At 40.5% G+C, this 12294-nt stretch overlaps 1 protein-coding gene across 1 annotated transcript in view; it reads right to left on the bottom strand.

The window, feature by feature from the left end:
• Window positions 1-8167, bottom strand: part of map4k2 (mitogen-activated protein kinase kinase kinase kinase 2) — a 28369-nt gene extending 20202 nt beyond the window's left edge. Inside the window, exons 1-2 of the mRNA XM_066680723.1 lie at window positions 7862-8167; window positions 2322-2379 (exon numbers count right to left, since the gene is read on the bottom strand). Coding sequence (XP_066536820.1) covers window positions 2322-2379; window positions 7862-7954 — 151 coding nt within the window. The 5' untranslated portion in view covers window positions 7955-8167. The remainder of the gene's footprint in view (window positions 1-2321; window positions 2380-7861) is intronic.
• Between the last annotated feature and the right edge of the window lie 4127 nt (window positions 8168-12294).

The raw sequence follows: 12294 nt of genomic DNA, 5'->3' as shown, positions 1-12294 counted from the left end.
GAGAAAGCTCATTTTGGCTGCATGTATCTGCAATCTCGTTCTATCAGGCATTTCCCAGAACTCATGACCATAGATGAGAGTGGGTATGTAGACTGACAGGTAAATTGAGAGCTTTGCCTTATGGCTCAGGTCTCTCTTCAACACAATGGTCCGATACAGTGACCACATTCTTACAGACGCTGCACCTAACTTACAGTCAACTTCACAATCCCTTTTCCTGTTGTTCGTGAAAAAGAACCCAAGATATTTGCACTCCTTAACTTGGGGTAGGTTCTCCCCACCTACCTGAAGAGAGCATGTCATCTGTTTCTGGGAGATAACCATGGCCTCAGCTGCTTCAGACTCAGCTGCAAACTGGTCAAGTGAACACTGGAGGCTTCCGTGCGAAGAAGCCAGAAGAACAACATCGTCCACAAACAGCAGAGATGCCACCTCCTGAGCCCCTCGATGGAAGCCTTCCTGTCCCAGGCTATGCCTCGCCACTCTGTGCATGAGTATCAGGAACAGGAGTGGAGACAAGTCGCACCCTGACAGAGTCTAATGCCCGCATTGAAAAAGCTTGACTTACGGCAGAGGATGCAAACACAACTCAAACTCAAGAATCTTATGGCTCGCCAGAGTGACCCCCACAGAATCACTCCAGAACATGGAAGAAGTTCTCTAGCTTTTCCAAGCACACCCTCACTATACGTTTGGGCCTACCAGGTTTGTCCGACAGCCTTCCCTGCCATCGGATCCAACTCACCACCAGATGGTGATAAGTTGACAGCTCAGCCACTCTCTTTACCCAAGTATCCAAAACATAAGGCCTCAGATCAGAAGACATGACCATAAAGGGACCATCCTTTGGTACCAAGTACACTTATGAGCCACCTTGTGTTCGAACATGGTGCTTTTTATGGACAAACATTGACTAGCACAGTGATGTCCAATAACATCACAGTTTGGTTCCAGAGCCCACACTGTGTGTAGAAGTGAGCCCAACTATATCTAGCTCTTATATCTCAACCATCCGCACCAGCTCCGTCTCCTTCCCCCAATGAGGTTACATTCCACCTGCCAAGAAACAGTTTCCGCTGTCAAGCTCCATGATGTCAGGGGACCAATGAGCATTGCACCGCAGCCCTACTCTGAATCTTGCGGGTGGCGGGCTCACATGACCTTCACACGTTACCTTTCTGGGCTGAGCCCAACCGGGTCACATGGGCTGCCAGGGGTAGGTCCAGGTAACCCTCTCCCAGGCAGGGTACACTTAATTCTATCTATAGTATCCATAGGGATGCTTTTTGGAGTGTGTTTGTCTGGATCTTCACTCCAGGTGGGTTCGCCATGGGACACCCTTCTGGGAGCTAACATCTCTCGACGACATAGCTCTGGAAGTCATTAGACCACACAAGCCCTTCTACCATGACAAAGCCCTGATCCAGGAAGGGTTTCCTCTAATACTGATGTGTTTAAAGGAGCAATCAGTCATTTTCTCCTGTTCTTCTTCATATTATGAAGCAGCCATCACACTGACACTTAGGAGCTTAAACGAATCATGCTTTGCTCTAAAACATGGCTAAACATGGCTGCCTCTGTGTGTGGGACCTTCTTTGGAGCCCAGGCTGTTTCTTACTTGGGCGACAAAATTTGCCTCTTTCTATCATATAAGTTGTACTTTATATATATATAAAAAATGAAAATAATAAATAATTACTTTCATAAACATTGTGTGCTGCTTTTTGAGTTTTATGAGCTGCACTCTGGTATTCAATTGCATGTGTACTTTTTATTGTTGCTGTTTCATACATTGGTCGACATCCTGTTGTTTGACATAAGCTCTATATATAAACATGACTTGTGAACAGAAACAGAGGAAGCGTTTTGAATTTTTTCAGCACATGAGACATACACAGTATGTTTAGAGGCACACTTTGTAGAGAATTTATTTAAATATTTTACACACCTAGAGAGATTCAATTTCTCATTAAGCTCTTATCATTTATATTTTGCGAAACATTTATGATTACTCTACTGATAAATGTTCTCTAGAATTAACTGAAATTAATATCTTTAGATGGGCTTATATAAGCAATTAAAATTTTAGTTTTCTCCTGTTCTGTTGTGTGAATATATATTTTATTTTTGAGAGTGTTGATATGTCAGTTATACTGCAATCAGCATAATGTATCAAACTGTAAATCCACGTTATTGTCATAATAGGCCCAAGCCACAAAGGAGACCATCAATATCGCAGTAGAAATAACTATGCAACTGGCGTCACAGGTGAATAAATTTGTTTTCAAAATGGGGTCATGAATGCATTATTATTTGCCTACCAGGATCCAGTTTAACGATCTTAATAGCTGCCATCTCCAAGGTCTTGATATTTCGTGCCTGGAAGAAAACAAAACACAGAATTTAAATTATTAGGATATGGGTTATTACTTAATTTCAAAATGATAGCACATCATGCACATTATTAGGTTTTGAGAGCTTGCGATATATATTACACAACAGTGTTTACTGTGGTAATGGGTAAAATGGGTTAGGTCTTGAGCTTTGCCGGCAGCCCGATTAATGACAAATGTTGCAATATCAGCAATATTCCACTGCCTGTTCTTCCAGCTAACCCTGTGCTCTAGAAACATCAGTCTTATGATAAATCACTCAATCTGTAAGTTTTTATTACTGTTTGTAACTCATTTGTAACTGTTCACTGTTTGTAACTCATTTGTAACTCGAGTTGTATGGTTTTGTGCCTTTTTCAGTCTGTTTTTACTTTCATGCAGTTAGTGCTCTCCCATATTCATCATCTTGGTTCATGCTTTTCAACATTTGGAGCACTCTTCCTTGTCTAAAACCTCCAGATGCCTTTCCTCTTCCATGAGCAGAGAGAGAGAAAGACTAGCATAAAGAAACAGGGACAGAGACCCCATTGTTTAATTACCCATTTACAAACACTGGGGCTTCGTAAACACATTAGACCAGTTTTGGGCACGCAAAAAGACGGTAGAGTGAGCAAATGTTGAGGAAACATCCTCAGAATTTTATAAAGCTTTTTTATAAAGTTTTATAAATCCTTTAAGTTACTTGACAACTGATAACATTATATGTAGATCATAGTATAAACAAATTTGAAGTAGTCACTGAAAAACTAGTCTTATGATTAATAAGTAAAAATGAATCTGCATTTTATCTCTTACATTTATCCTAAATTTTATTATTCAGTTACTAAAAAGACAGCAACACGCTGATAGATTGCACCTTAGACTGCTCATGGCACCAATTCCACCATGCCCAATGCCAAGTGTCAACTATAAGCGTATAAAACCCAAAACATTAAGCTGTAAAAAAGTGGAATAATTTTTTATCAAGTTTTCTGAAATGAACATATAAATATTATTTTTAAAGAAATATAATACCAATTGCCCAGTGAAGAAGCATTTGCTTTTAGAGATTAATGCTTAAATTAGCTAAAAGCAAAAAAATGGCTCCCATGTTTTATTCTGCCAGAGATAAACACAGAAAATCAACCACTCCTGGACAAAAGCTGGAACTTAGCTGAGCTGTCTTCCTGTTGTTTTTCCTGGCAAGCCAGTGTACTTCCTGCTATGACTGAAGTGACAGTGAAGTGGCTTTTAACAGCGTCACAGTGAAACCTGAAATAACGTTGCTGTGCTTTCAGGACAATGGCCTGCTCAGGAAATGACTCCAGTTTTGATCAAGTGTCCAGAGGTGTGTCTTTGGCCAAATTTCCCTCTAATGTTTCACTTGACCTCTCCAAACTACTGCTTCAGAAAGCTGAGTATTTGTGTTCCTTCTGCCTTTGGTACAAGGTTCAGGGCCATCAAAGCCAGCACCACCACAAACCTACACTATACCTTCTCCAGAGCTGTGGGGCTCATCAACCTCAGTGGACACTCTGCAATCCAATGAAACTGAAACTCCCCCTTACTTTAGACTCATTACACCAATGCATATTACTGTACATAGCATGAACATTCATATGTTTCAATACATTTTTACAATAAACTTACTATTCCAAACTCCCTGTTCCAAACATATTTTACAGATTTTAACAATACACTGTAATAAACTGTAAATAGTTGTTTCTAAGCTTTTCAGACCCTGTACATTTGTACATTTTATTATATGACTATTTTTACTATGACTATTTTTAATGACTTGTTTTAATTGACTATGTTTAATGATTTGTTTAATTTTCTATAGTTAAAATTTTTTTTGAAAAGGCTAATGTGCACTTGTCTGGTCAGTATGTAATGCATGTGTGCACGCATCAAGATAAATTATTTTTATGTGTAACTTGAAGTAAATGAAATATTGTGATTAAATGAAGAATTGATAAAACAATGCAGAATTTGATACAGGAATTGTCAGAATATGAGAGATTTTTTCCCCTCTAAGCAGAGATAGCAAGAAGTGAACAAGAAACGAGAGCTTTGTCTATTGTAAGAAGCAACAAAGGCTGGTTGGCTCGCCCACTCCGTTATGATAGAGTCAGCTGTGTTGGGCTGCATAACTGTGACAGCTAGGGTTTCTAGACAAATGTATTCTGAGGGTGAAACTATTTAAACCCAGTTGTTAAAAGTGACCAAAGTTACATGTCATGGCTGAATTACATGTTTTGTAAAAGTGAACACATCAACTACAGAAAACATATTTTAATACACAATTACTACTTATTTTACAGAATTCTACTACTTTCTCTGTAGTAGAAAGTTGGATGGAGTTCATCCATTTTTGGGATGAGCTGGAGTGGTGTTTTTGGTTCATAATGAGTCATCCATCATTTACCTGACTTCACTAATGTTCTTGTGGCTGAAAGCTGGGGCCAGTTTTAAATAAACAGGAACCTAAAATATTTCATGTTATATAATACAATATAATTAAAGGATTGTAATAACATAATTGTAGCTCAGATGCACTATTTTACCAGCTGTTTTACAGTGTTTTGTTTTCACCGTTTATTGAACCAAACCTAAATGTCTTTGAGATAAAGTATATTTTAAATCATATCAAACCCCCAAAAACGTGTAATGTCATACTCATAGTGTAGTCAAATATTTCCCAGACATCTGAAGCTACCTAAAAGACATTACAGGGCACAGATTACACACAGAATTGGAAGGTCACACCTGCATGTCAGCCACCAGGCCACAGAAGCTCATGACTAACAGGAGAATGTTGAGCATTCCTTACATCAATTCCTGACTGAATTCTTGGACAGAGACACTGAAATTCATATTCAAATAAATGAATAGAAGCTTTGGAGAAATATAGCCCATGTAAACACATAAGCTCTTAGAACATTCAAAGCCAAGTTTATCAGACACTAATCTTGTTTTATTCATTCACATATTCATTCATTCTTTCATTAATCAATAACTACTTCATCCTGATCAGGGTCACAGTGAGACTGGAGCCCCCCTCAAATCATTGGATATAAGGCAGGAAAATATCCTGGACAGAGCTTCAGAGCAATGCAGTGCATCACACACTTCCCCAGTCATTTTTTGGATAATTTTTATCTAGCATTTTATCCAAAATTCTAACCCTCAGAGGTCAGGGTGGGACCAAACAAAAAACTATTCACCTAATCCTAAATTTCACACTTACTAATCTTCAGATTCCTGTAGCTTCCTAGTTTATAAATCATCTAAACTAATGCTTAATGTAATGCTCACTCTTCCATTTAATAATAGTCGTAATAACATGAAGTCTTTGGGAAATCAAACTTTGAACTGTAACTAAATGACTGACTAAGGTCTCACTGAGTAACTAGTAGATTCATTCTTTTCATTTGAATTATTATTTGGAAATAGGAAACAACTCCATTAGAACTTTTCTTAACTACATGCAATTAAACAAATTTTAACAAAGCTACAAGCTACTTCCCTATGAACAGACCTTACAGTGATGCTTTCATACATTCTGTTGTTATCTAAATAAACTGATTAGGCACAGGGCTATCACCATGAATTTAATTAAGGCTGAACCTGAACAATTCATTCAAAAGTCAGAGCTACTGGATTGCATTCAACTTTGAGTTATCACATCTCATATCAAGTAAAGGTAGCTAAGGCATGGCACACAGTGCTGATCTGTACAGTGCTGAATTTAGATATATAGAGAGGTATATTCTTCCTGCATGACATCACACTGCTGAACAGCTAAACACTGCTATATACATAACACTCCATTTTCTGGACTGTTGTATTGCATGTTGTATTTTTCTATGTGTATATTATTTTACACACAACACTCCAAACTTTGTACTTAACATCTCAGACTAGTGCCTCTTCTAATACATCACTCACCTGCATTTGCCACAACATCTAACTGCTACACTCAGCATTTAATTTAAAATACTTTTCTGCACAACCATTTACAGGTATGTTTACTGGTGTGTGTGTGTGTGTGTGGTCGGATGTGTTGTGGATCTTTGTACTACTGGGGAATGTTTGTGTCAATTGATGTGCAATGGGAGCCACTGGAATCAAAACCAAAGTCCGTTTATCAGATTCAGATTCTGATATTACTGAGTATGAATTGTTATGACTGAAGTGAGCTGGCTGGGCAGGGGGAGCTCGCAAGTATGCAAAAAAGAAGCTTGTTTGGAAAAGTTCACTCTACCTTTCCTTATTTGATTTTGCGTTTCTAATCATGAGATAGAAAAACAGAGGACTAACTATTTCCCCATGTTGAGGCTCCAATCTCGTTCTCTTTGAAAATTCTTCCAACTTAAATCTGATCTGCAAAATGGCATGCATTATTACATATTTTTCCTCCCATTTCATACAATTACATATTGTAACCAGAGAGGCACGAAATTCACCAAATTTCCCAAAATTACAGAAAGCATCTTTAAAAAAATCCCTGGTTAAATTGTATCTTTTAAATAAAAATTAGCAATGATTGTCAGTTTATGATGATAGTAATACATGTTTAAAACTGTCCTACCGGTCAGATTTATAATACAGCCTAAAGAACATAGTATATTGTTTGTGAAGCCCTGATCTAGACAGTGGAGTTGGAGAGCACACATCCAGGTTGAGGGAGCAAGTATGAAACACAAAACTACTACTCTGGAATAATATGCCTGCGTTTTACACGGAGCTGAAGGAAAGGCAGTGAGTGTGGAATGTGATCAGAGTGAAGTCTGAGTCCTCAGAGGAGGAGCTCTGTGTTTACTTGGCTGGATTTTAGGTCCTAAAAAAGAAATATGACATAATCTAAGAGCAGACTTAAATGACTGCTTGTATATGGAACACATCATCTCTCTTGAATTTACAAATACGACCTTTTCCAGCCATAAAAATGACTGCCTACTCCAACATTTTGGGGATAAAGACAAAGTAAAGTATTAATTAACGGATCCCAAACAATGTCCGAATAGAAAAAATACTTCAAACATAAAAATGACTGCCTACTCCAACATTTTGGGGATAAAGACAAAGTAAAGTATTAATTAACGGATCCCAAACAATGTCAACAATGAAGAAAAAATACTTCAAACACAAAATCTAATTTTAATAAATAAATGCCTCATTTTAACTATGTATTATCTCCATTTATAGGTTCATTTAAGTCAAATGGAACTAGGCATTATTCTGGAACAAATGATTAACCTTAGAGAACAATTTATAAAATTTAAGGAATGTTTTAAATGTATAAAGATTTTCGGTGCTTTGAAAGCTCAGTGGCTTAATACAAACAAAACACTTTTGTAATTTCTGGATTAATACAAGTGGTTTTGTCCTGCCTGTCTGCTTTAGTTTGTTTTATATCTCCTGAGATTCCCCATCCCCTCTTTGAACAGGTTCACGTCTCAAACCTAGATATAGGCTCCCCTCACCTTAAAAACATCGCCGTATGTTCCGCAGCCAATCCTCTGAATAATTTCGTAGTGGTCCAGCGGGTCGAGGAAAGACACCCCGATAGTGTTCATATCAGCTCCGAGACACTGCGCTGTGCTCCTCAGTAAGTAATCATCCCCGCGACGACTCAGTCAAATTCATCCGAACAGTTCAACTAATCCACTGCTGAAGAGTTAAACACAAAGTCCAAGTGAGAGTAGACAAAACCCGAACGAGAAAACCATCTCTCACTGAGATGAAGCGAATTTTCCTCTCAATAATCTCTATCAGCTTTATAGCAAACTCAACTGCGCTGGCTGATACACTGAAGGGACACAGCGAGATCCGTCTCTATAAAGATCCGGCTCTTTTGAACCGATTCTTTACAATAAACTGGTTTAAATGATTCACACATTCCAACGGAATCGAGTACATTTTACTAAATTAAAACGCCCCATATCATTGCTTAAGCTCAAAACTGATCTATGTTCATCAAAAGTAAATATGTACATTTTTATAAAAAAATCCCCATATTCCTTAATTTAGCGGTAGCTCTACACTTAATTTTCAATGGAACGAAAGTCTATTACGCAGATTCACTAATGGCTTCCACTCAGAAGCAATTCCATTAAATAAAAAGTATATGTAGTATATGTAGAAAGAAGAGGAACAATAAGTCATTAATTAAGTCATGGCTATACCTTAAAATACGACGGAGTTTTACGACGGGGTTTTAGGGCCATAGCGTTGAAAAAAAAACAAGATTCCGAGACAGAATTCCGAGAAGAAAACTCTGAATAATTCTGAGAAGAAATCTCGGAATAATTCGGAGAAAAAAATCTCGGAATGATTCTGAGAAAAAAAAAGCAACATACTGCATTCCACAGTTACACTGTGTCTGCTCCATTATACGCAGCAAATTATTCCGAGATCTTTTCCCAGAATTATTCCGAGATCTTTTCTCAGGATTATTCCAAGTTTTTTTCTCAGAATTATTCCGAGATTTTTTCTCAGAATTATTCCGAGTTTTAATTCTCGGAATTCTGTCTCGGAATCTTTTTTTTTTTTTTTCAACGCTATGGCCCTAAAACCCCGTCGTAAAACTCGTATTTTAAGGTATAGCCATGACTTAAGGTATAGCCATGACCTTGCAATTTAACATACTGCTGTAGACTTTTATGCAATATGTACCTAAGCACTCAGTGACCCTGAGTTGCTGTGGTTCTTAAATGCTTCCATCTATCCATCCATTATCCACCGCTTATCCGAGTCCAGGTAAAGAAACCCAGACCTCCCTCTGCCCAGCCACTGCTTCCAGCTCCTCCGGGGGTATACTGAGGAGTTTCCAGACCAGTCGAGACATGTAGTCTCTCCAGCGTGTTCTTGGTCTTCCCCGGGCCTCCTCCCAGTTGGACATGCCCGGAACACCTCACCAGGAAGGCGTCCAGGAGGCATCCGGACCAGATGCCCAAACCACTTCAACTGGTTCCTCTCAATGTGGAGGAGCAGTGGCTCCACTCCGAGTCTCTCCTGGATGTCCTGGAGCTCCTAAACCTGTCTCTAAGGGAGAGTCCAGACACCCTGCAGAAAAAACTCATTTCAGCCGCTTGTACCCGCAATCTCATGACCATAGGTGAGGGTTGGGACGTAGATTGAACAGTAAATCGAGAGCTTTGCTGTTCTGCTCAGCTGTCTCCACAACGGACCAGTACAGAGTCCGCATTACTGCTGACGCTGTACTGATCCGCCTGTCAATCTCCTGATCCATCTTTCCCTCACTCATGTACAAGACCCCAAGGTATTTGAACTCCTCCACTTGACACAGGACTTCACTTCCAACCTGGAGAGAGCACTCCACCCTTTTCCGACCTATTACATAGGTACATATTTGGAGGTGCTGATTCTCATCCCTACTGCTTCACGCTCAGCTGCAAACTGGTCCAGCAAGAGCTGGAGGTCCCGGCTCGATGAAGCCAACAAGACCACATCATCTGTTGATACAGCACTTCATTGGTGATAATTTAAAATTCAATCTATAGTTTGATCAGAGGAGGATGGGTCCCCTTTGTGAGTCTTGGTTCCTCCCAAGTTTTCTTCCTCCAGCCTCCAGCCAAGTTTTTCCTTGCCACTGTCGCCTTCAGTTTGCTCGCATTGGGCTTTGATTTAAATGTTCTGTTCTGAAACTGTGAAGCTGCTTTGTGACAATGTCAGTTGTAAAAGGCACAATACAAATAAATTTGATCTGATTTGATTTGACCTGCAAAAGTCCAGACATGTAATCCTAAGACCAACAAACCAGACACCTTCCGCCACTTGGCTATGCCAAGAAATTCTGTCCATAAAAATTATGAACAGAACCGGTGACAACAGGCAGCCCTGATGGAGTACTTCTCCAGTACCCCCGCATAGACCTTACCAGGGAGGCTGAGGAGTGTGATCCCCCTAGAGTTGGAACACACCGTCCGATCCCCCTTCTTAAAAGGGTGAACCACCACCCCAGTCTGCCAGTCGAGAGGCACTGCTCCCGGTGTCCACACAATGTTGCAAAGACGTGTCAGCCAGGACAGCCCCACAACATCCAGAGCCTTGAGGAACCTGGGGCGAACCTTATCCACCCCCGGGGCCCTACCACCAGAGTTTTCCTACTACCTAAAGTATTCATTCCACCACCTAATGACGTCACCAGTCGAGGTCAACAACTTACCACCCCCACCTAAATGCTTCCACTTTTCATTAATACCACTCAGAGTTGATCATTAAATATCTAGGAGAGAAGATACAATATATTACCAAAGAATTTACTCATCTGCTTTCACACACATATGAAATTGAATGATATCCCATTCTTAAATCAAAGGGTTTAATATGATGTCAGCCAACCCTTTACAGCTTTAACTCATCTGGGAAGGCTTTGCACAAAGTTTAGGAGTGTGTTTATGTTTACACTGATGGACAAGAACACCTGGCTCACAATCTCTGCTGTAAATCTTTGGGATCAAAGTTGTTCTTTCACGTTGAGGTCTTGACTTTGTATAAGCCAGTCAGGTTTTTCCACACCGAACTTGCTCATCAATGTCTTTATGGACCTTGCTTTGTGATCTGGCAACCCGTTTAGCTGTTCCTGTACCTGTTTAGAAGAAGCTGTCTTGATCGCTCGGGTTTTCCTGTTTACTCGTTTCTACTGTTATTTCTGTATTTATATCTGTTTTTATAACCTACTAACCATCCATAGATCTATCTTTTAGATTGTCTCCGCAGGAATATTTATTAAAGAGGCACTAAAACTGCCTCCGGACCCTGGAGTAACGTTCTTGGTGTAAGTTACTAAAATCAACTAAAAGCGGTAAGTACCTGTAATTCCATGGCTACTGCTGGCTGTTTTGCCTGCTCAGAGTGTGGCATGAGACACAGTCAGACACAGGGGGTTAACCCTTTTCCACCTCTAGCGACAAAGATAGTGGTTGTGTTTGTACTAAGTGTCAGCTAGTTAGCTCTCTGGTGGATAAAGTGTACCAGCTAGAAGTGCGCATCCGGAGCTTATTATTGTCAAGGGATAAACAGCGAGATTCAGTGTTAGCAACTCCGGGTGCCTTAGGGAGAGTTAGCACACCCACGACTCCGGCGTTAGAGCCCTCACAGCGGGGTGAATGGGTGACGTCTCGGCGTCATAGCCGGAAAGCTAAGGCTGATGCTAACGCTGAGGCCAAAGCTAGCCCACCGGGACACCACGCTCCTCCGATTTGCGTGTCGAACAGGTTTGCCCCGCTCAGCGAAGCACCCGCTGAGGAGCCTGTTAAGAGTCCTCTGGTTATAGGAGACTCTATTGTTCGACACGTGAAATTAGCTACTCCTTTAGGGGCGCCGGCAGTAACAGTTAGCTGTTTATCGGGAGCCAGAGCGCTGGATATTAGTGGCAACCTTAGACTGTTAGCTAATAGGAGATATTCGAGGGTAGTCATTCATGTAGGGGCCAATGATATTCGTCTGTGGCAGTCTGAGGTAACTAAGGGTAATATTACAGAGGTGATTAAACTGGCCCAGACTATGTCCGATGCCGTAATCTGCTCTGGTCCCATACCAATGTGGCGTGGCGACGAAGCTTACAGCAGACTTTGGGCGTTAAACTGCTAGATGTCCAAGTGGTGTTCCAAAAATCAAGTGGGCTTTATAGACAATTGGTTAGGTTTCGAGGGCAAGCCTGGTCTTATAGGTAGGGATGGTATCCACCCCACGCGGGAGGGTGCTGCCTTACTTTCTTGCATAGCACATAGTCTTTTAATTAGTCAGCAGAGTAGTGTAGACAGCTGCTGACAATCCAGATCCGGGACCAGGCCGCAGACAGACAGGCTAAACCGACCATCTGCAAACTGTCTTGAGGCGTCACCCAGGTTCAACTGTATTGAGACTGTCTTTCCCCCGAACTAAATATAAA

The sequence above is a fragment of the Hoplias malabaricus genome, chromosome 9, assembly GCF_029633855.1.
Source record: "Hoplias malabaricus isolate fHopMal1 chromosome 9, fHopMal1.hap1, whole genome shotgun sequence".
Taxonomy (NCBI): Eukaryota; Metazoa; Chordata; class Actinopteri; order Characiformes; family Erythrinidae; genus Hoplias; species Hoplias malabaricus.
This window is presented reverse-complemented; position numbering and strand designations above follow the sequence as displayed.